The 25228-nt window shown below is 41.9% G+C and overlaps 1 protein-coding gene across 1 annotated transcript in view; it reads right to left on the bottom strand.

The window, feature by feature from the left end:
• Positions 1-20300, bottom strand: part of LOC127581744 (glycoprotein endo-alpha-1,2-mannosidase-like protein) — a 36081-nt gene extending 15781 nt beyond the window's left edge. Inside the window, exons 1-2 of the mRNA XM_052036421.1 lie at positions 19575-20300; positions 5365-5474 (exon numbers count right to left, since the gene is read on the bottom strand). Coding sequence (XP_051892381.1) covers positions 5365-5474; positions 19575-20070 — 606 coding nt within the window. The 5' untranslated portion in view covers positions 20071-20300. The remainder of the gene's footprint in view (positions 1-5364; positions 5475-19574) is intronic.
• Positions 20301-25228: the final 4928 nt, after the last annotated feature.

Below are 25228 nucleotides of genomic sequence, written 5' to 3'. Positions count from 1 at the left end.
GTTGGCAGAATTTTACAGTTTTAATGGGGGCACGACCAGTTTTATGGGCAGGGAACTTGAGAATTAAATCTCAGGCTACAGTTTTCCACAATTGTTTAGGTGGTTTTGGATTTACCTCACCTTTGTTTAAAACTTCCTAATCTTTAGGGTTGGTTTGGCCAGTGTTTACTGGTGTGTGCTGATATTACTGATGCAAATATATGAACCTCTATCCCATTCTCTCTAATAAAGTTTTAGAGCCTGTCCATTGTGTGAGCGTAAGTGCAAGCATAGAGCTAATGGGTGATATTAGGAAGCCAGTATAAAGACAAGAAGAGTGGTCAAGTATAAATATCTGTTCAGACTGTGGCCCAAAACTGAGAATGATGGACTTTTGTAAGTAAAAGGGCATAAAGGCTGGTAAATGGAATGATGGAACAGACCAGCCACAGTGTAACTGAATGGCAGACAATGAGTTGCTTGGTCCTATTCCTATATTCGGAGAAGCAAATTCCATTCATCCTCTGTACTCTGTTGTCCTCTGTACTCTTCAAGCTAACTATCCAATTACATTTTGCCCTCTCTCCTCAATGTCTTGAAGGACTAAGTGCTGACTGGATCGTTGAGAATATTCATAATTCTTTAAATGAACAGGTTTTTCTTAAATTTTTCATTAAGTTTTTATTTCCCTTGTAGCTTATGCCTCACTTTAGGGAATCTTTCTAATTGTTCACCTCTGCATGCACTCCAAAGCATGAAGATTACCAAGAGTAAACAGTGGTGATGACACATTTGCACAGTATGGTAACCATGGAAACATCCTACCCAATTCACACATCAAAACAACGATGGATTAAATAAAAAAAAATTGAGTTATTGACTTAAATGATGTGTGCATATCAGCGGCAAGGAATGCAGTGGAAGTCTAGTGTAGTTGGTGATAAAGAACACATCAGAATGCAAGTAAAAACAAGAAAGGTAATTTTTAAGTATAGACAGAGAGGACAGGGTGTAGAACCACACAGTACAGAAGGAAGCTGTGCTGGCATTTTGTGAAAGTATGCAAACTGAGGCAACTGCCCAATTTTCTCTCCAATTCCCTGTATCTTTCACTGCTCCACATATTATCTATTGTATGTTAAATAATAAATGCCTAGAAATTGAATCGCACAATGCTGTTTTCTCAGCACCATATGATGCCAAATCAATATATTCCTGAGTCAACTGTGTTTGTGAATATTTATGGATATAATTCTGCCAGTTGCAAAATTGGATTGGGTTCTTCTGGTCAGGATCCACGCTACAGCAGCTGATGTTTTCCCAGTGTCAGGCATGCTTCTAATGACTTCAATTGTCAAGCCTCCCTGATGTAAGCTAGAGCTCTCAGGTCCAGGAAATGACTGTTGTTTGGTAATCACATTGCATAACCCACTGAGTTCCATATGTAAATGCCGTATAAAGGACCATGTGGCTCAGAACAGGACATTTCACAAGGCAGATGCCAAAACTCATGGGAGACTGCACACACACATCTCCCCAAGTACACTGACTGTACTAAAAACTCTTGTAGAGGTTAATGTTGGAGAAACAGTAGTCCCTCTGCCCATGGAGAAGAGGACCCTGTTCTCTTGCCTGGTAAAGCAGTGCCCAAGCAACTCCCACCCTTTGTCCAATTGGCCATCCTCCTACTCCTGGCAGTTTTTGTTATACATTTATAGGCTTGATCCATGTGTGGAAGGTTTGGGGAAGGGTAGACAAGAAGGGATGGGGTGTGTCAGAGGTGTCATAGTGAATCGATGCTATGAATTTTCTATGGATTTAATAACAGGGCTCCCAAGACTAAATATTGTGGCTTATACAAATTTAATGCAATCTCTGTACTCCAGTTTATAAAATTCAAAATCCTAATGATCGTCTTATAGCTCTATCTACTTGATCTTTGAAGTAATTATTGCATTTTCAGGCCCTGGTCACCTCAAGCTTTTTGTGGTCTTTCCACAGAAGATATCACCTTTTTTAAAAAAATGCTTCTAAAATATATTGCTCTACTGTAATCATGCTTCCTATATCTCTTAGAAACATAGAACAATTACAGCACAATTCAGGCCCTTCGGCCCACAAAGCTGTGCCGAACATGCCCCTACCCTAGAAATTACTAGACTTACCCATAGCCCTCCATTTTTCTCAGCTCCATGTACCTGTCTAACAGTCTCTTAAAAGACCCTATCATATCCGCCTCCACCACCGTTGCCGGCAGCCCATTCCACACACTCACCACTCTCTGGGTAAAAAACTTTCGCCCGACATCTCCTCTATATCTACTCCCCAGCACCCTAAACCCATGTCCCCTTGTGGCCACCATTTCAGCCCTGGGGAAAAGCCTCTGACTATCTACCCGATCAATACATCTCATCATCTTATACACCTCTATCAGGTCCCCCCTCATCCTCCATCACTCCAAGGAGAAAAGGCCGAGTCCCCTCAGTCTGCTTTCATAAGGCATGCTCTGCATTCCAGGCAGCATCCTTGTAAATCTCCCCTGCACCCTTTCTATGGCCTCTACATCCTTCCCGTTGTGAGGCGACCAGAACTGAGCACAGTACTCCAAGTGGGGTCTGACTAGGGACCTATATAGCTGCAACATTACTTCTCGGCTCCTAAATTCAATTCCCCGATTGATGAAGGACAATACACCATATGCCTTCTTATTCTATCTTTTATAATCTATCTTTCTTAATTGCCTTGCTGTTTGTCAGAATTTTGTGTCTTTAGTAAAATTCCCCTGTACCTGTCCATATCACTTCTCTATACTAATACTGAGGCATGGGTACACCACCCACAACCTTCCCCTCTGAAGCATGGGTACACCACCCACAACCTTCCCCTCTGAAGCATGGGTGCACCACCCACAACCTTCCCCTCTGAGGCATGGGTGCACCACCCACAACTTTCCAAAGAATCAAACTTTTGACGCCTGTCCTTCATCCAATTTATTAGTCACGTTGATTTATTTCTTCTTCCATCTCATGGCAGTGGTTTTGTGAGGTATCAGTTTTTTTTCTGAAAAAACATGTAGGGCCCATCTGAAACAATTATCTTTATTCAAGAGGACTGTTCATTTAAAAAAATGATTATATTTGTCAAACACATCTTGCCAACTTACCTTCAGACAATTTAGTATGAGCTGTCCTTGATTAATGCATGCATTTTGAATGCTCATTAATTTCAAATTACAAATTCCAAGAATTTCCCACCCACTAATATTAAACTAACAGTTTACAGTTATCTGTTAATCCTTTCCTCCCTTCTTGATCAGAGGTGTCATATTAACTACCTACATCATTTGCATATTTTAGAAATACATTATGGTTAGAGACTCTGATAATTATCTACCTACATAATTTGCATATTTTAGGAATACATTATGGACAAAGCCTCTGATATCTCCTCACTGATCTTCCTTCACTAGCCTAGAATCCAGGGAATCAATCCCAGTGACCGGCCCGCCTTAAACTCTACTAATCAGTTCTGAACCAGATCCATCATTACAAGTGCCTCCCTCCAATCACGCCCCACACCCCTTTAAACTCTATAAACATCTGTAAAACTTTTCTCCCCTATAATTCATTTGACTCTTTATCCTGAGTCATCCTGCCCTCACTTTTCTTGCTAGATACCTGTAAGGCATCGAGGGGGCAAGAATTAGACCATTTGCATTACATTTTGGGCACTAGAAGAGCCTTTAGATGTTCAAAATGCTGCCTGTGCTGTGCATTGGTTTGCGGGTAATCACTTCCTTTGTGGGTAAATCACACTGCATCTGAGTGTGTGACACTGGCAATCAAAGCCGTAACTACACATTCACCAGCTTTGTAGCATGCACAATACAAAAACCACCATAAAAATCATTTTGCAAATCATATATATTAATGAAATTATACCATTTTGCATACAAAAACCAACTAATAAACCATGTGCATCCCCTTAGTGCAAGCTTTTGTTTGCCCTTATGCTTCTACACAGTGGAAGGCTGCTGGCTTGCAGCAGATGGTCTTGGAGATGGAGTTGAAGCATAACTTGAGAGCTGAACTGCAGACTTGAAACAGGTTGGCAACTGAGGTAGCAACCTGTGCTGACTGGCAGGTAACAAGAAAACTGGTGCAGAGGTGTGACTGGCAATGTAAATGCTACCATCCTGTGACCAGACAGCAGGATTGAGTTCCAGGGAACCATTGCCAGTCCCCTGGCCTGCACCAACTGATAAACTGCTTTGACACTCTGCAAGCCACTGTGCCTGCTGTACGCCACATCGACAAGCGTCTGAATCACTACAAACCATAGAGGTTGGATGGCTGTTACTTGTGCTGCAATGGAAGCTGCCACGTTGGCCATTGTTGGTTGACTCCACAAGTGTGTGAATGGATTTGGCCACCATTTCCACATTGAAAAGGATTGACTCCAAGTTCTGGCAGCCCATGCAAACTGTGAGACGTGAATGTGAGGCAATGGATATTGGATTGGCAGAGATTATTAGTGGGGGAATGATGCCTCCAGGACTATCTGCTCCCACTATGACTGGAGGGCCTTCAGATCCTCCGCAGATACAGGAAGAAAATTCTTACTTACTGTAACCTTCATCAAAACCTCTACACCTGCATCTTAAAACCTTGGAGCCTGTACTCTCCCATGTTGTGTCCTAGAGTCATAGAGAGATACAGTATGGAAACAGGCTCTTTTGACCCATCAAGCCCATGCTAACCATCAAATGTTCGTTTAGAATAATCCTACATTAACACCATTTTTATTCTCCCCACATTCTCAGTAATTCCCCTAGATTTTACCACTCACCTACACACTTGGAGCATTTTACAGTGGCCAATTAATCTACCAACCTGCGTGTTTTTGGGATGTGGAAGGAAATCAGAGTACGCAGAGGAAACCCATGCAGTCGGGAGAAAATGCAAAATCCACACAGACAGCACCCGAGGTGCAGGATTGAACCTGAACCTCTGGTGCTGCGAGACTACTGTGTCTACTAGCTGTGCTGTCCTTATTGTGTATCCCTCACTTGTTTCCCAGGTCGGATTATTTGCAGAACAATTGCCAACAGCTCCCCTGGCCACTGTGAATCTCAACTGTAGACAGTGCAGGCCCTTAAATCATCCATGAATTTGGACTGCTTCTGGTTCATTGCATAGGTTGCCTTTTGGGAATATCAAGTTCACACTTAATTCCTACTTCCAGTTATTTTTGTATTCCAACAAAACCCTTCTAATTTCTCTTTTTCGCTTCTCCATTCCACCAATTAACTTCCAGGAATTTTCCGAGAGAGAAAGAGAGAGAGAGGAGGAAAGACAGAGGGAGAGATAGAGCTCAGAGTACTACCTTTAAACTGTATCTTTCTGCAGCATCCAGTATGGCAGGTACCAGGTCATCCACTGGCTCACTGTAGTCATCTTCTAATCCAGAAGGATACCAGGACAATACTAACACCCCTGGAATTGGATGAGAGGAAATATACTGATAGTGGCACAGAAATTAAGTTAGTATCTTATTAAACAATATCTAATGACCATATGTTCTTTTGGTGTACTGTTGATTGAACCACGATTAGATTTATGTGACAACATTAATGTTTAATTACCAGTTGGGCCCTGACAGATACCCAAAGGTTTTTAAGCCATTGTCTTGCATGATGGCAGATTTGTCGACAAACTTTTCTTTGGGTTAGCTAGGTGGAAACATATCACTGTATGTAAGAGACTCCAAATCAAGCCACTGCAGAATTCTTGCTGGCCCAATGTGAAGTAAGGACTCCTAAAAGGGGCAAGTCCCACTCAACTAAATGCAAACAAAGACAGATCTTACAGGTCATAATTCACCAATAGTGGTACTGTAGACAGCCAGTTCAAATGGTGATGTGGATGAATGGGGAGGGGAGAATTAGCAGTTTAAATAGGGAGAATTGTGGAGGGGTGTGGCACCAGATTTAGTTGGGATTGGGGCCAAGCCTTTGCGATCATGGGGGTGAGGATTGGGGTTGGTTGAAAGATGTGAGGTGAGCTGTTGACTAACCTGGCTCCATGGTATACTTGAACCAGCAACCTCCTGAAGCAGAGGCAAGAGTGATACCCATTGAACCACAGCAGTCAGAAGTCTGCGGTAGCCAGAAGTCTGTGGTAGCTCTCTGGCTTCAGAATCAGAAAATTATAGCTTCAAATCACACTCCAAAGATATTTACCACATAATTCATTTGACACTTCTGGTAGTGAGGAAGTGTTGCACTGTAGAAGGTGCTGTCTTTTGGATGAGATGTTAAATCTCTTAGATTGTTACAAAAAATAACTTGGCACTAAAATGAAGACCAGAAGGGAGTTCTTTGGTGGCCAGGACAAAATCTATCCTTTGAATAGCTTCACTAAACAACAGATTCAGAGATAATTATCAGACTGTATATGTGGGACATGGCTAAGTGAAAATCTGCTGCATATTTTCTAGAGTGCAATAGTAATTATTCTTATATCAGTTCCAAGGTATCCCAATATTCCGAGAGTCAACATACAAATGCAACTTCTATGGTTTCATGACAGGACGGTGACAAATAATGTTCCCAGTAACCTTTGTAGATTTTGTTGATTACTGTACTTGATCACTTTGTCCAAAGATGGGGTCTCCCAGGACAATTTAGCACACAATGGACTGCAGATGCTGGTATCTAGAGAAACAAAGAAGATGCTGGAGGAACCCAGTAAGTCAGGCAGCATCTGTGGAGGGAGATGGACAGTTGATGTTTTGGTTTGAGACCCTTCATCTGCACCAACAAATACCCAGAGTCCAAAGGGTGGATATGCCATGTCCAATGGCATCATCCCGCGTGCCCCGATGTGGAAATCGTGTCAGAGGCACAAGGGTGACTCACACTGGAAGTGCCTGGTTATATTTCTCTAATGACCTGGAAATAGTCATTGCATTTTCAGTTGGATAATGCAAAAAAAATCAGAATCAGAATCAGGGTTATCATCACTGACATATGTCATGAAATTTGTTGTTTTGCAGCAGCAGTACAGTGTAAGACATAAAGACATAAAAATTACTATAAGTTACAAAAATAAATAGTGCAAAAGAGGAATAACGAGGTAGTGTTCATGGACTGTTCAGAAATCTGATGGTGGAGGGGAAGAAGCTGTTCCTGAGATGTTGAGTGTGGGTCTTCAGGCTCCTGTCCCTCATCCCCGATGGTAGTAACTTGAAGAGGGCACGTCCTGGATGGTGAGGGTCCTTAATGATGGATGCTGCCTTCTTGAGGCACCGCCTCTTGAAGATGTCCTTGATGGCAGGGAGGGTTGTGCCTGTGATGGAGCTGGCTGAGTCTACAACCCTCTGCAGCCCCTTTCGATCCTGCACATTGGAGCCTCCGTACCACGCAGTGATGCAACCAGTCAGAATGCTCTCCACCGTACATCTGCAGAAATTTGCAAGAGGCTTTGGCGACATACCGAATCCAGTGTTACAGAGTTCAGTTTCTAGTCCCATGGCACAATGTCAAAGAGTAGGGCAGCACTCCCAGGACTTAGTACAATATTTATCCATTAGCTTTTTAGCTTTACTAGCCACCGCCGAATTTAGCTTTTGGCTTTATCAATTAGCTTTACTAAATCATTGTCACTTTGAATTTTGTGAGAGCTTGATGTTGGTGGCTGCATTTCCTATATTACTAGTGACTACATTGCAAACATATTTCATTGGCATTCAAACAGGTTGAGAAGTCCTGAGGTTATTAAAGATGTTATAGAAATTGAAGTTTAACTTTAAAGTTTTCTGATGGTTGGTGGAATATGCTTCGGTGCACTTTGCAGTGAAATATAGGAGCAAAAGCAATTCATTTTGCAACATCAAGTTTTGTTTTCACAGTGCTGTTTTACGGTACTGCAAGTGAATGCTGATGTGTCGTTATAGCAATGTTCAGCTCATGCATTTACATTGCCAGCACAGCTCTCAAATTCTGCTCCTTAATGCAGCTGGGAGCCTCACTGCAGTTTATGGGCCAAAACAAGTTAATCATTGATGTGAAATATGGGCTTCACCTCTAATTAGTTCTCCTTCAGTTCTCCTCAGGAAGCTCAGCAAAGACCTACTTCAGCATAAAAATGATTTTCTGTAAGACTTAGTATATGTATCAGCCGCATACTGCAACATGGAATACATAAAAATTGTCCTGTGTCAGGGAATGAATTATTTACTTTGTAAATTGTTACCTTCGGTTCACAATCACAGGACACGTGAAAAACATTTGAAAGACTTTGGCATTGAAGAATTAAGAATAATGAGGCATTTGAACTGATTAGTTTGCTTGCACCATTAATATATTCGTTTGCATAACTGCATATGGGCCGACTCGTGATAATCAACCAGCAAAGAAATCAATAGCGAAATGTGTCAAACAAATTTTAATTGAGCACCACTGCAAGGAACTTTAGTGGTGAAATATCTGCCCTATTGCACTGGTGAGGGGTCATATTGCACTAGTGAGGGGTGATATTGGCTCAGAGCTAAGATGTAGAATGTGAAATGGAAAGCAGAACTGCGGAGGCTGGAAATCTGAAACAAAACAGAAATGCTGGAAGAACTTAGCTGGTCAAACAGCATTTGTTTTGAGTCAGGGACCCTTTCACAGAATGTCAAATCAGTTTGGAAGGAGATAAAAAATATTAAGGATAAAAAGGCACTGGTGGGAATAATAGGCCCTGCTTCAATGAGGTCACCTCTTATTCTTCTAAACTCCAAAGAACTTTAACAAATTTGTCAAGCCCTACTTCCCTTTCCTTAAATCACGTTGGCTTTGTTTAATTGAATTAAGATTTATCAAAGGCCATCTACTACTTTGTTAATAATGAATTCCATCACTTTGAAATAATGTATCGGGTTAACTGACCAACAGTTTCCTGCTCCCTGTCTCTCTCCTTTTTTAAATAGAAGTGTTATATATGTAGTTTTCTAACCCATTGAACAGCATACAGCATGGGATCAGCTCCTCGGCCCAATCTGCCCAAACTGATTTCATCTGTTATCTCTGCAACCACTTCTTATGAGACCTTAGGGTGCAGGCCATCAGATACTTAGGATTTATTGCTCTTTTATCTGATTAATTTGCCTAATACGGTTTCTCTTGTGATTGTTTTAAGTTTCTCCCTCCCGTAGCCCTTTGATTATCCATTATTATAGTACAGGCCAGCTAAGCAGAACTACCCTGCAGTAACTAATGCTCTGCTTGTTTTCTGATTCCAGCCTCAAGTTTATCTGCATCGTCATTGAAGATCAGCAATCCTAACATCTCACGGTGAGTTATTTTATTGTGTGGGGCATTACCAGGTTGCAAGAATCTTTGGCGACAAATCCAGTGTTACGGAGTTCAGTTTCTAGTCCCATGGCACTACGTCAAAGTGTAGGGCAGCAGGTTGAAGCATTCATTTATGCCTCTGGCATGTTGGAAATTGTGCAGATTCAGGGATTCAGAAAGGTGAAAATGGTCACTGAGTTTATGAGAGTGAAAGATTTCAGTCTAATGAATTTTGGATGTTGATAACATATATATTGCTACTGAAGGGGAGGAATTTCTACGCAATCCTGGACACTTGCACATCCAGTAGATTCTGAGCACCTTTATGGAATTTCTGTAGAACGCTTACCCATTGTTGCTGTTTAGGATGATTCATAAAACTTGGAAACTCAAAGAAAAGGAGAGTGTGATAACTTAAAAAGGCATCAATTGACAGGAAAGCTCATTGAGGGTTACACAGAGGAGTTGAATCTGGTAGTGGCTCCATGAGCGATGTCACAAGGAGCCACTATTAAAAGATAGGTGTGTTTCCCCAATAAAGTACATGAGCCACCACTGACTGTCTCTTCACCCCACCTCACTGTTGATCACAGGGTAGCAATGGCAACACACACAAAATGCTGGAGGAACTTAGCAGGTCAGGCAGCATCTATGGAGGGAAAAAAAACAGTTGACATTTTGCCTTGAGACCCTTCATCAGGACTCAATGGCAGCTGCCTTGCAACAGGTTACTTGCTGTGTTGAAGGCCGAGACTGGCGTTTGTGAAACTACAAGTAACCTGTTGCAAGGCATCAGCCACTGAGTCCTGATGAAGGGAAGAGAAAACCCAGACAGGTAATTATCCAGGATGCTTAGCTACCTGTACATCTCTTTCAGAGATGAACGCACTGAAAAAGGCAAAAATGTTACTGGATTATTTTAGCAGAGGACTAAATAAAGGAGATTTCTTCAGCAGTAAGTGTTGTAGGAAACCATTTGGACTCTGGTGTGTAATTCTGATCACCTTTTGGATGGTTTGGGATTCTGAAAAGTGGAATAGTTTTTATTGTTTGAACTTTGGGCTGGGATGCAGCAAACAAATCCTATTTATTGAGAAACCAGAGTCTATTGAAGAGAATAACACACAAAACTATAGCAACTTCTTCTAATAAATGCAGGGTCATTTCTCTAGAAAACTGCAGTAAGTGAAGGATCTGAATTATATTCAAAAGTCAATCTCAGTTGCTTACAATGGTGTTAGCACCAAGTTTGATTGACAAGACAATTACTCAAACATCTCCACTCTGTCTGGTTCTGGCACTTTCTCTGTAGGAACTGAAGAAAAAAATGTATTAAGGTTTAATATGAGTTAACATCTAAAAACTAAATCATGTGTATGTTGAATTTTTGTCTTTCTATGTTCCCTATTGACCATTCCTGCATTTAATATCTTTGACTTGCTTCCAAAGTACTGTGACGCATGGGTTATCCCTGAGACCGTGGATGGCACTGTATAACTGCACGTTGTTCTTTTGCAAAGAATATAGCTGGAAGCTTACAGAAAATGGATGACGCCAGTGTATTCCTGTGCATTCTTTATAGCAAGACAAGACACAAACATGGTGAAAAGATTGTTAACGATCAAAGAATTACTCTCAAATTTAAAAAAATCAGTTTGTTGAAGTTCAGTTTCACAGTTACTTATAGTAAAGGCTTGTTCCAGCCAGGCCAATCAATACTTTTGATAATTAAGCTGCCACGAATACTATATAGTATGCCAAAGAAAGCTGTGTTCAGCTTCCTGCTTATTTGATGGTTCACGTTTCATGGTTCAGAGAAATCACGTTTACATTTCTCTATCCTTAACCATTGGTCAGGAACTAAACTGAAGCCTGAGATCTGTGGCTACAGAATTAATTTCACCCAATGTTCACTCATCCCCGGGGAGGCCATGATCTCTGAGTTGGTGGTGTTGCAAAAATGACAGGATAACTGCAACTGAAAATTACACATTCATGTTTATGATTCACCAATGTGAATTTATGATCCTACAAAAGAGGAGAACAGATGTACTGAGAGCATGAGGGCAGCATAGATGAAGACAGTATATGATGGAGCCTCCAGGAATACACTGAACGGGAACTGGCAGCTATAGGGTGTGCCTATGTCTGTTTCTCTGCCCAAAGCAATTAATATCTGCACAACACCTTGTTCTTTTTGAATTGATATTCTATTCTTAGGAAGTTTGTAGGGCTGGAGTTTAGTTCGTGACAATGTAGTACAGATATGGGCCATTTGATCCAACAGGGTTTTTATGTTTGCCATAAACGTCCTCCCATTGTATTTACCCTTCATCCTGTCCAGCTTCTTCTTAAGTGCTACTGTAGCAAATTCCCCACTCCAAACTTGCTCTGGATAAAGGAGTTTTCTCCTGAATTTCCTATTGGTTTATTAGCAGTCATCTTGTATTGATGGCCTGAGTTCTTATCCACAGCTTTCAAATTAAACTCCTGTATTAAGTCATTCCATAGTCTTATCTTTTCCAGGGAAAAGAGTTCCAATCTGTTCAATCTTTCCTGATTGCTATAACTTCCTGGCCCTGACATCATTCCGGTAAATCTTTTGTATTCTATGCCTCTATATCCTTTCTATAATAGAGACCTGATATTACTGGTTACACCACATCTGGAGAACGTCTTTGTTCCCCAGATGTGGCTAGAGCAGTAATATCAGAAACCAGTTGAAGTCGTCTGTGCATTTGAATCCATTAAATTCAATTTTGAACTTTGGGAAATGCTGTCAAAGAGGCCTTGATGTGACGTTGCACTCCATCTTATAAATAGTACGGACTGTAGTCAACATGCATTGATAGGGAGAAAATGAATGTTTAAAGTGATGGATGGGATGTCAGGCACAGAGGCTGATTTGTCCTAAATTTTGTTGAGCTCCTCAAGAGTTATTAGAGTTGGATACACCTGGTTAAATGCAGAATATTCTGTCATGCTTCTGACTTGTCCTTGTAGATGGTCATTACAGAATACCAATACCAGCCTCTGTTCTGCCTATAGCCATGGTTTCTACATGGTTGGTTCAGTTAAATTTCCAAACAATGATGATGCTCATGATGTTAATCTGCAGTTGGTCAGATTTTTGTTGGATATGATCATTGCCTGGCATTTACATGGGATGTATGAAACTTGCCACTTAGTCAAGTCTGAACATTGTCTAGGTCAGTTTAATGGAGTTTCATTATTTGACAGGTTGCAAATCAAAGAGAATGCTAAGAAATTATCAGTGAACATACCTACCTACCTACTTCTGACCTCATGGAAAAGGAAGGAGCATTGATTAAAATAGTTGAGTCTAGGACTTTGCCTAGAGGAACCCACAGTGATATTCTGGGGCTGAGATGATTCATCTCCATTGGGCTAGATCCCCCTGATGAGCAGAGCTCCTGAATGCCACATAGGGTTAAATGCTCCTTTGATAGCAAGGGCAATTGGCTTCACCTCATTTCTGGAATTCAGCCCTTTGCTCCGTGTTTGGTTGCAAATGGAGCCGAGAGGTCCTGGTGAAACCCAAACGAAGCACTGGTTATTGATGAGTGGCGCGGTTGGTGGGTCCTCCCATCATTGTGCTGACGCTTGGGTTTAGACTATCATTTGATAGTTGCCTAGGTTGAATTTGTCCTCCTCTTTGTGGAAACCCCATGTCTAGACAATTTTGTACCTTACTGGGTAAGTACTGGTGTTGTAGCTATCCTGAATAGGATGTTTACAGGCAAGGCTGGTTCTGGAGGGCACATCTTCAGTGTTACAGCCGGGATCTTGTCAGGTCCCACAACTTTTGTTGGATCCAATGTGCTTAGCAGTTACTTGATATGAAGTGGAGTGAACTGAATTGGCTCAAGGACATTTTCTAGCTGATAGTTCCAGATAGTTATTAGGGCTTCATGCTTGTGTTTCACTCTCCTGTTGGATTCTGCCATCATTGAGGATGGAGATATCCATGAACTTCTTTCTCTAATTATGTGTGACACTGTTTATCACCATTCAGGATTGGATGGGCTGTGAGAGGGACTGTGTACAAATAGATCTTTTTATAATGGGTTCTGCTGTTTAGCATGCTTGTAGTCTTGTTTTGTAACTTCACCAGATTTTTAGATACACCTGATTTCTTGTTCTGCTCCTCGCTGAAGCATGGTTAGTTCTCTGCCTTCAGGTAATAGTATGGTGAGGACATAATGTGCTAGGAAATTATAGGCTGTGGTGGTATATGATTCTGCTACTACTGATAGTATAGTGCCTTAAAGCTGCTCAATTTTTAACTGCCAGGTCTGTTCCATTTAGTGTGAGGTTTGTGCTGTATAATGCAACAAAGGGTGTAAAAATGGATCTTCATCTCTACAAGAAGTCTGCAGTGGTCATTCCTACCAGCAATGTCAGAGCAGATTCATCTGTAGCAAATAGATTGGTGAAGGTGAGGTCAGGTCGCTATATCAGGTTTCTCTCCACCTGCTATAGACTCATGTGGCATCTTTGTTCTTCAGTGGTTAGCCAGTTTTGTTAATGCAGTTGTTCAAAATGCTGTTAATGCTGAAATCCACCTCATCCTTCCCCCAATCCCAACACTGCATACCCTCAGTGCTTCTCCAAATAGTTTCAACATGAAATCTACTTCTCCCTCCCCTCCCTGGACTCTGTCTACACTTCCTGCTGCCTTGGGAAAGCAGCCAACATAATGAGAGACCCCTCCTGGATATCCTGTTCCCCCCCCTTCCGTTGGGCAGAAGATGCAAAAGCTTGAAAATACGCACCACAAGGCTCAACATCAGCTTCTATCCCACTGCTGTAAGACTCTTGAACGGCAAAGATTCTACCTCATCATGGCCCTTGCACCTTATTGCCTACCTGCACTGCACTATCTCTGTAACTGTAACACTACATTCTGCATTCTGTTAATGCTTTTCCCTTTGTGGTACCTTGATGTACTTATGTTTTGAAATGATCTGTATGGATGGCACGCAAAACAAAGTTTGTCACTGTACATGTGACAATAATAAACCAATTGCCAATTATCTATTGACTGTGAGAGCTGTAATCAGCAGGACATTTCCTTTGACCAAACCTGAAATTTTGACTGTTTCTCTTTCTACAGATACTACCTGATCTGCTGAGTCTTGTCAGCATTTTCTGTTTATATTTCAGATTTATAGAATCTTTAGTTTTTTTTCTTTCCTTTCCCCTGTTTGACCTGATCCCTTGGGGGAATCAATATTGAGAACTTCCAGCATTTCAAAGGGGGCTGATGGAGGATTCTGGGACATTGACTGAAAATACAGTTCTACAAATATGACTAAATCAGCAGTTGGCTGACTCGTGCACGGGACAGTTTTGGTATGTCCCAGACTGATCTGAGGAGGACTGATTCTGGGCTTCCAGGGAAACTGTGGAGATGGTGCAGAAGGTATTTTAATTTTCAGGAAAGATATAATGAATAAACTATAAACTGTGGAATCAATTTAAAAACTGGATCACTATCCCTTTCAAAAGTGATTTATTCATAAAAATTATACATTAGCATTTGAATTGCCAAGAAATAGAAAGCTAACGGACAAACTGCTGGTAAATGGAACTGATAGGTAATGACAATTAATAAGAACGGCAAATGCTGGAAATCTGAAACAAAAACAAAAATGCTGGAAAATAGCAAGTTAGGCAGCATTTGTTGAAATAGAAAGAGTTAACGCTTTGGGTGTGCACTCATTACAGAAGGGTACTTGATAGTCAGCATGAATATGATGGGCCGAAGGACCTATTTCTGTTGAGTATGACACCATGACTCTATAAAAATGTATTCTTGCATATGTTTAATGGAACAAAAACTCTATGCATTGGAGCAGGGAGATTTAAGGGAAGATTTGACAGGAATGTTTAAAATTATGAACAGATCTTATAGAGAAAAGTTCAACAATGTCCACCAAAAAATCTAGAGGGGAAAATAAATAATTGTTTTTGTACAGTGGGTTATGAAGGCACTGCCTGAAAGAATGGCAGAAGTAGATTTCACAGTAGCTTTCAAAAAAAAATTGCAAGAATATCAGGGAAAAAAGCCGGGGCTTGAGGGAGTAATTTGTTAGATCTGTCGAAGTTAGCACAAGCTTAATGGGAGAATGGCTCCTTCTGCTGTGTATAATTCTATGATAACATTAAATTTCACCTTGAAGATACATGGTATTGATTATGTATTTCTGGATCCATTTCTCTTTATGGTACCACCACCAGACTTCTGGGCTGTGAGATTTTGTTTGCTTAAATTCCTGATCTTTTCCATGCCTTGCCATCTTTGAGTTAGTATCTTTCACTAATTCTCTGTGATTTGCTCTATTAATCTTTCCGTGAGTACTTGTACTAATAGTAATCCACTCTGTATTCAGGTACTGCATTAAACTATAGTACTCCCATCCCCATCACTCTCATTGTCCCATTACTTCTTCATTACTGTCTGCACTGACTTCTGGAGAAGTCCATTTGACTGTGGAGAATTTGGGCTTGAAGGTGTATAAAGTGAAATCCCATTCTTTGGCATAGTGCCTGAGATAATCTTTTGCAAACTGTAGCAAATTAGGTATTTTGTGTCTGGAGAAAATTGGTTTCATGTAATTTATCACAATTCTGCAAGTGGCGTTGTGCAGTTGGCTCACCTCTGGGTAAATTGAATGGTAATTAGTCACAAGCGAGCAGTCTTCACCTGCCAAGTAAACAAAATGGTGCCGAGACATTCATAAAGCTGAAGTGAGCTTTAATGATTTAGACTACATTTTACTACAATGATCGACTGAGTGACTTGTTCTGCATTGAAAGGATCTCTGAAACCCAATTCTATCATTTCTTGGCCTTTGAATACAGTATTTCGTTGCATAATTCTTCATGCCATTTCCAATTTTGCTCTGGTTCCCCAGTATTCCATCTACTATTGTTGATTGTGCTCTGCATTCTTATTACTTACTGTTGTCTTGTTTGGCTTGTGACCATCCAGCTTGTGAATTATTTTGGGCTGTGCTCCTTTCACTCTACATTCTCAATAAATCCATATTTTAGAGGGTCAGTAACACACTGATAATAGCCAAACGAAGGTAAGACAAATGCCCTATGCTGTTTCATCCTTGTTTTTGTTTGATCTACTCCCTTGGTGCTGGATCTGTGTAGAATTTCTGCCACATAGATGATAACCTTTGAGTTTATCCAAATAATCTTTTCAAAGGCCTATTTCATACGTAATGCGAAGCCCTTACAGAATACATTAAGTTTTACCAGCTAATGTAAAGCTTAACATCTCCTCATGAATCCTTAGATATCACATTTGTGCAGAGTAAAGGCATGTCACATATCACATTTTTGCAGTGATTTATTCCATTGCTGATGCATGAATTGAAATTTTTATTGGCTTTCAGGATGGCAGAACTTTGGAAACGATTCTTGCTTGAGTAGTCTTTTTAGAGTTTGCCATAACTTTTCCTGTTTATACAGTCTACATTGCTCATATTCGAATCCAGTCATCCGTTCTGTGACCCACACTGAATTCCCTATACCTCGATTTTAAAAATTCTCATTCTTGGTGAGAACAAATTCTGATGTGGGCTCACTCTACCCAGTCTCTGGAAGCTCCTCCTGCCCTGCTGTCTTCTCAAAATTCTGAGTGTGGGATGATCACACTTTCTCTGATCACACTCTCTCACATCATCACCTTTCTCTGTCACACTATTTCTTCATAAGCAACAAGGTTGCCATTGCTGTATTTTTTTTTTGCCCATCTTAAAACAGGTCTCAATTGTTTCTTCATTCAGTAACTGGAGATCTGGAGACCCCTCCTACAACTATGTCTACCCTAGATTCTCAAGTACTTTTGGAAAAACTAAGACAGCCAAGTCCCACTCTGGTTAGGGTTCCATTCTGCACCATTACTATTGGACAAGCAGCTTTGAGCCAATGATGAATTCCAATTCAGGCAAACTCTGAATTCTTACTCAGTTGATGTCTCATTGTGGCTGCCTTGTCAATCAAATGTATCCAGTTGATCGGTAACCACAGATTTTGTTGTTTTTTTAAGTCACAAATCAAAAATCATGCTCTAGCATTTTGTTGATGACTTGTTCCAACCTTTGGACATATACTGTATTCCATATCAACCACGCAATTTTATCTCATCACACATTTGTTGGGTTTTAGGAAGCATTTATGATTTCATAATTTGCTGTTGTTAGACCAGTTAGTACAGCCGGCACACACTCCTGGGTTCAATCCTGGCCTTGGGTGCTGTCTGTGTGAAGTTTGTACGTTCTTCCTGTGAGGATGATTCCAGGAATGAAAGGGCTTAAGTATGAGGAGCGTTTGTCGGCTCTTGGACTGTACTCGCTGGAGTACAGAAGAATGAGAGGGGACCTCATAGCAACATTTAAAATATTGATAGGAAAGGACAGAGTAAATGTGGCTAGGCTGTTTCCCTTGGTGGGTGAGTCCAGGACCAGAGGGCACAATCTTAGAATTAGAGGGTATAGTTTCAAAACAGAGATGAGGAAAAATTTCTTTAGCCAGAGGGTGGTGAATTTGTGGAACTCCTTGCCACGTACAGCAGTGGAAGCCAGATCAGTGTGGGCGTTCAAGGAGGAGATAGATAGATATCTAAATAGTCAGGATATCAAGGGATATGGGGATAAGGCCGGTAATTGGGATTAGAATAGTTTTTTTTTCTTTCTTTCTTTCTTTCTTTCTTTCTTTCTTTCTTTCTTTCTTTCTTTCTTTCTTTCTTTCTTTCTTTCTTTCTTTCTTTCTTTCTTTCTTTTCTTTTCTTCTTCTTCCCCCATTCCCCATTTCTCATTTCTATTTCCCTTTCCTTGGAGCAGACTCAATGGGCCGAATGGCCTGCTTCTGCTCCCTTGTCTTGTGATCTTGTGACCACGTGTGTTTCCTCCCAGGGGCTCTGATTTCCTCCCACATCCCAAAGACGTGCTGGTTGGTAGGTTAATTGGCCGCTGTAAATTGTCCCTAGTGTGGGTGGGTAGCAGGAGAACCGATTGATGGACATGTGAGAGAGATTACTGGGAAACAAGTGGGGGAATGGGACTGGTGGGAATGCTCTGAGAGCTGCCATTGGCTCAATGGGCAGAATGGCCTCCTATGTAATGAGGAAATATGAGAAATGCACGAGGGTTCATTCTCGTTCCCAGTTTACAATTCCTTGGCCCATTCAGTATTGCTGAGCTAAGACCTTGTTTCTTTGGCAGCTTCTCTCTCAGCTGGTTATCTGGAACTCCACACACTGTGATCCTGTTCCCAAGTTTGTCTGTAAATCTGCCATTCAGGCACATACTAATCAAGGAACTGTTTCACACATTAAAAGATGGTGTCTCTCTTTCCACTTAACATTTTGCTTAGGACTGTATCACTCCACTGTTGTAGCCAATATTGTATAGTATCTCTGCTCAAAATTGAGATTGCTAGGATTAGTGAACTGGATACTCTCACTTTTAATCAGGCTGTCTGTTGCTTCTGTGATGCATTTAGTTATTTTAACATTTTTGCTCCTGCATCAGGCTCCCGTGTTTTAATTAGTTGCTGTGATTCTTCATTCCAATTTCCCTTGCATTCTGCCTCACTGCTTTCTGTGCAGGTTTGACAGAATTCTCAAGAACCCAGCACTGAATGAAAAGGAAGGATCTTATTGATGAAAATCAATGTTACATTCAACCTCACAGCTCCTGCCTACACCTTGCCGACTGGGTCAACCTTTCCAGGGCGTTCCAACCTTTTCCTGAACTGGAATCCTTCCTGTTGCAGGAGCAACATCTGAAAAAAAATGTCTTTGGAACCAGGTGTATCATAAAATTTCCAAAATTAATACTGATGAAAGAAAATTGCTTGAAATTTTCTCCAGCAAGTCTAAGATCTTTCGTGAGAGAGCTTAATCTCCAGTTTAAAGCCCTTGCTTAAACTTTACAACAAAATTAAGGTCCAGCTGTGTTTTACAGAATAGCTTGATGGGGGTTTAAACCTGAGTAACGTACTCTCTAATTACCTGCATTAAAGGTGGTTCATTTTCCATACTCTATACCTTCGTATCGGAAACTTATTGCATTTTTGAAAAATTACACGTACACATCTTGGCACTTGTTTAAACAAAAATAATCTAAACTGGCTAGAGCAGAGTAGAGAAAAATAATTGTTTAGATGTTGGCTCTGAGGCAATAACGCTTCATTTCAAAGCCTCTGGTCCCCTTACCTACGGCTGCAGCTCGGAGCTGCTTCATGTGTTCCTGTATGAGCTGGGGGTCCCTGGAGCTGTAGGGTCCTAATTCAGGGTAGAAGCTGGAGCCGATGTCCTCGGGAGGGCTGTGCCTGCCCTTCGGGTATCCCGCGGCCACTTTAGGGTCCCAGTGAGGCACCAGCGGGTGATCCCAGTGCACGAACCTGCCGTCGAACTGCGGATTGCCATACCAGCCGTAGTAAAATATGTGGAGGTCGTAGTTGGCGGCGGGGTAGGGATCCAGGTGGGTGGCGCTCGCTTTGGTGACGGTGGGAGGCAGCATCAGGATGGCTTTGACCGAGGTGGGCCGCCTGGTGTCCAGCGTCTCCGGCAAGGGCATCAAGCGGAGTCTGGGGCCAGGGTCGCCAAACCCATCGCTCGGTTTCAGAGTCTTCAAACCTACCAGAGTCCCGAAAATGAAGAGTGTGAAGAGCGATAGGGCGATGCAGGTCTTCCTCCGGAATCTTCCCATCTCAGCTTCCTTTGTCTTGGGCTGTGTTGATTTGTCTTTGGAAATAACAGTCAGAAGATCCAGGCGAGCCCTGCTCTATATCACCAGGCTACGCCGCACAGGCAGCATCGGTGCCTCAGTCAACAAATCAGGTCAATATCCCCGGGCCACTGGCAGTCACAACATTCCCGCAGTCCCGTTCGCCACCTTTTCTTCTCGCACGAATGATTTCCTAAATGCAAGACTCCTACCTTCCCACGGAGGCCGCCGATCACACAACCAATCTGCAGGAGGTACCGTCTATCACACACAATGCATCTCCCCCCCTCCCCTCCCACCACCCCGGCTTATCACACAGCCCATTTGCAGAATGCGCCCCTCCCTCCTGCAACCCGCGGCTGGCTTCAACTCGGTGACACGAGGGGGAGGAGAGTCCGGCCTCGCCGGCACCCCCCTTGATGGGTGTCTCACCGGCTGCTCCGAGCGGAGGCGGAATCCCTCTGAGAAACAACCGGCGCCCGAGGCGAGGGGATGGGGTGTAGCCTCCCCTTCCATCATATCATCCCCTTGAAGGGGCTTTAAAACAAACCTCTTGTCTTTAAATAGGTTTAAAATAACCCCGCGAAGGACTTTAGGACAATAAAATCTTATTTTCCTTTAATGCGAGGATTTAGCAACTGATTTAACATTTAACAAATGCTTTAAAATTTAGCATTTAATAAATGATGAGAAATTGATTAAAAATTAGATCTATTTGCGTTCTTCTTTGAAGCATGAATGTGTCAGGCACAATTTTAAAGTTGGTGTATTGGAGAGAGTGCTGACAGTGATCGTTTCTGCTGAAAATAAAATGAAAAGCAAATGCTGAAAATCTGAAATAAAAACGGAAGATGCTGGAAAAGTTCTCCTCAGGTCGGGTGGCATCTATGGAGAGAGAAACCAGTCAATGTTTGAGGTCAGAGACCCTTCCTCCGTTAGGCTAGGTAGTGGAGAAGGTGGTGGAGGGGAGGGGGTGAGCAGAGGGACTGTCTCCCATAGGGTGAGACTGGATGGCCTAATGTGGGTGTTAAGGGGCAGTTAAAATCAGGTTAGACCCAGATGAACGACTGCTCCTTAACTGTCACCTTGGGGCATCCAGTCTCACCCTATCAGAGAAATTTGCTTTGTTGGACTCATTGTCTTCCCTCACCTTGACTACCTTGTTTCTCTCTTCACGGTTCTGAAGAAGGGTCCTGGTCCTGAAGCGTTAATTCTTTTAAATTCCAAAATGAACTTTATTCATTATAAAATTGTTTTTATTTCTACAGATGCTACCTGACCTGATCAGTGTTTCCAGCATTTCCTGATCACGGTAGTGTAGCGGTTAGTGTAACACTTTACAGCCCCAGCGACCCGGGTTCAATTCCGGCCGCTGCCTCTGAGGAGTTTGTACGTTCTCCCCGTGTCTGCGTGGGTTTCCTCCCACATTCTAAAAAGACATACGGGTTAAGAAGTTGTGGGCATGTTATGTTGGCTCTGGAAGTGTGGCGACACTTGCAGGTTGCCCGCAGAACACTACACAAAAAAAGATGCATTTCACTGTGTGTTTTGATGTACATGTGACTAATAAAGAAATCTTATAGATTCATTTCCCTTTTCTTCCAAACCTTTCACCAGAGAGAGCCATCAAGGCCCACTTTGCGTTTGCTGCCTTAACCTCTCCACCATTCTCTGAGAGACTCCCTTCTTTGGTGTGGTGCATTTCTTTTTATTTGACTCCTTGCTGTGAAGCTCCATGTTGATGAGAAGCTTTGCCCTGTATGGAACTTGGAAGTTTCCTGAGTGTGCCAGTGGCATATTTCCACTGCACTCCATTGTGTGGCCTCTTGTCCCATTGATTTAAATGAAAAGAAAAATTGGAAGAGATGCTACAGGAGCTGCTGATCCCCTGCTACAGGAGCTGCCGATTCCCTGCTACTCTTTACCCCATTTCACTATGCTGACCCCAACTAGTGAAGAAATTACGATTTCTGTTTTGTTTGGTTTTCAATAGTTTGGCTTTATGTCCACTCTCCATATTAGCCCAATGCTAATTATTCTAAGTTTGCCCCAATTTATCCTAGTCCTAGGGTGAGGATCGCCCTTAATTTTTCTTCATTCATTTAGATTAAGTTTCTGTGTCACCTTTCCTCTTGTATTTACGGTTTCAAAAGTATTATAGTGATCAAATTGTTTAAAAGCCACTAATAACTGTTATCATAGTAGTTTCACTGTGCTAAGAAATAAAAACAGCTTTTAAAGTATTTTGCAAAGTCATAACAAGTTTTGAGATAAAGAAAGAGGTACTGTTGGGTCTCTTGAAGAACATTAAGGTGGATAAGTCTCCAGGGCCTAATGGTATATACCCCAGGTTATTGAGAGAGGCAAGAGATGAGATTGCTGGGGCCTTGACCAAGATCTTCGTGTTCTCTCTAGCCACAGGTGAGGTCCCAGAGAACTGGCGAGTAGCTAATGTTGTTCTGTTGTTCAAGAAGGGAAATAGGGGTAATCCTGGAGCCTATACATCAGTGAGTCTCACATCAGTGTTAGGAAAGCTATTGGAGAGGATCCTTAGGGAGAGGATTTATGAGCATTTGGAAAACCATGGTCTAATTAGGGATAGTCAGCATGACTTTGTGTGGGGCAAGTCGTGTCTTACTAACTAGGTTGAGTTTTTCGAGGAACGTGATTGATGAAGGTAGAGCTGTGATGTTGTCTACATGGATTTTAGTAAGGCATTTGACATGGTCCCTCATGGGAGGCTCATCGAGAAGGTTAAGATGCATGGGATCCACAGTCCCTTGGCTGTTTGGATTCAGAATTGTCTTACCATAGAAGACAATTAGTGGTGGATGAGACTTATTCTGGCTGGAGATCTGTCACATCAACCGTGACTGAGGTTATATTGATTATAACCCCAATGCAGCATTCCCAACTACCCCTGATCACCTTACACCCTTTGCTAATCAAGGACCTACCTAAAAAATATTTAATTACCCTGCTTCCACCCCCTTTGAGGAAGGGAGTTCCAAAGGTTCACAATTCTGTCATAAAAAGAATTACCTCCTCTCTGGATAAATGGGTGATCCCTAATTTTAAAACGGTGGCCCTTTTTCTACATTCTCCTGCAAGTGAAAATATTTTCTCCACATCCACCCTGTCAAGACCCCTTCTTACATGCCTCAATCAAGCTGCCTCTCACTCTTCGAAATTCTGTCAAAACTGTATTCTACAAGGAGGCCTCAGAAGGAACATTTATTGTAATTGTTTAATCTGAATGACCCTTGTGAGATTTGATGATAGTATAGGAACACATTTTGGATAATAGTGTAGCTCAGGGTAGCTGATGATTTTTATAAAACAGACTTTAAGAATGTTTTACTGTTCTCAGGAGGTAAAGGTTTCTTAAGAAGGTTTTAATGTGATATTTTTTGGGCTCTTCCCACAAAAATTTTAAGCTTTCAATTCTGAAATTTTACATTGTAGATTTTTCATTGTGGAATATATCAATGTGTTGTTGAATGCTATTAATCCTTGCATGTCCATTGTGTAGACTGGGGGAGAAAGTGATGGGCTTGAAAATTCTTAGGCAAATTTTCCTTTGGCTATGGGCCCATCGCAGCAAAATTTGGCAGTGGATGATGACTAAGGCATCAGTACTGTGAAAGGTGTTCCTCTCTTTCCTTCGAACTGGGCGCCATTGTAGAGAACGTAAGGAAAGCATCAGGCAGGCCCAGGATTGGGGCTGCAGGAGAGAAGGGGAGGGATAGTTAGGGTCAGGGCATGATTGGTGCCTGGACCAGGGTTGGGGAGGTGAGGTTGAGGATTCAAATTTGGTGGGATGCTGACTGGAGACTTGAAGAACAGGGATGTGATGAGGGAGGTGAAATTGTTGTATGGGCATGCAATGGGGGTTTGGGGTGTCAGATTGATGAGTGAAGGGGATGGGTCTGGAGGGTTGATACTGTGGAGGAGAACCTAGAGAGGTGACAAGTAAGGGGATTTATCTGAGTTGGGCTTGTGTCTTTAGGTAGGATCTGCTGAAAGCAGCAGTACTCTGTCATTGTAACTCTGGGACTTGCATGAGTCAATGTGAGTCTGACCTGAAATGATGCCGTTGGCACAACTGTGACCCTCATTTGATCAAACTTCCTGAGGGTCTTGATTCATTCTGGAACTGGCTATGATTGAAGTTCACTTTGGAAATAATCAATTTTCATTTGCCTGTGTGTATTGGTATTGGTATTGGTTTATTATTGTCACTTGTACCGAGGTACAGTGAAAAGCTTGTCTTTCAAACCGATCTTACAGGTCAATTCATTACACAGTGCAGTTACATCAAGTTAGTACAGAGTGCATTGATGTAGTACAGGTAAAAAAAATAACAGTACAGAGTAAAGTGTCACAGCTACAGAGAAAGTGCAGTGCAATAAGGTGCAAGGTCACAACAAGGTAGATCGTGAGGTCATGAGGTCATAGGTCATAGTCCATCTCATTGTATAAGGGAACTGTTCAATAGTCTTATCACAGTGGGGTAGAAGCTGTCCTTAAGTCTGGTGGTACGTGCCCTCAGGCACCTGTATCTTCTACCCAATGGAGGAGTAGAGGAGAGAGAATGTCCCGGGTGGGTGGGGTCTTTGATTATGCTGGCTGCTTCACCAAGACAACAAGAGGTAAAGACAGAGTCCAAGGAGGGGAGACTGGTGTCCGTGATGCGCTGGGCTGTGTTCACAACTCTCTGCAGCTTCTTGCGGTCTTGGGCAGAGCAGTTGCCATACCAAGCCGTGATACATCCTGATAGGATGCTTTCTATGGTGCATCGGTAAAAGTTGGTGAGAGTCAAAGGGGACAAACCAAATTTCTTTAGCCTCCTGAGGAACTGTAAGATTTCTAGGAAATGTAAGATTTCTAGATCATGTTTTTAATTTCCATGTGTACAACTGTCACGAAATGGAGTGTCTTCCTCACTGTGCCCTTATATACTGCTTTTTCTTACTTTGTATTTTATTCAGGATGGAATAACCCAGTTAGGAGCTAGACTTTTTATGCCACTTTATTTACTGAGAGATAAACCTCCTTAGTTGAGGCAAATTGGCTTTGATGTATTATTAGTTATTAATAGTAGTCCTGTGGTGTTCCAGTTGATATCACCAGAAGCATT

Source organism: Pristis pectinata, chromosome 22 (genome assembly GCF_009764475.1).
Source record: "Pristis pectinata isolate sPriPec2 chromosome 22, sPriPec2.1.pri, whole genome shotgun sequence".
NCBI classification, from domain to species: Eukaryota; Metazoa; Chordata; class Chondrichthyes; order Rhinopristiformes; family Pristidae; genus Pristis; species Pristis pectinata.
Note: the sequence above shows the minus strand (reverse complement) of the source record. Positions and strands in the feature narration are given on the sequence as shown.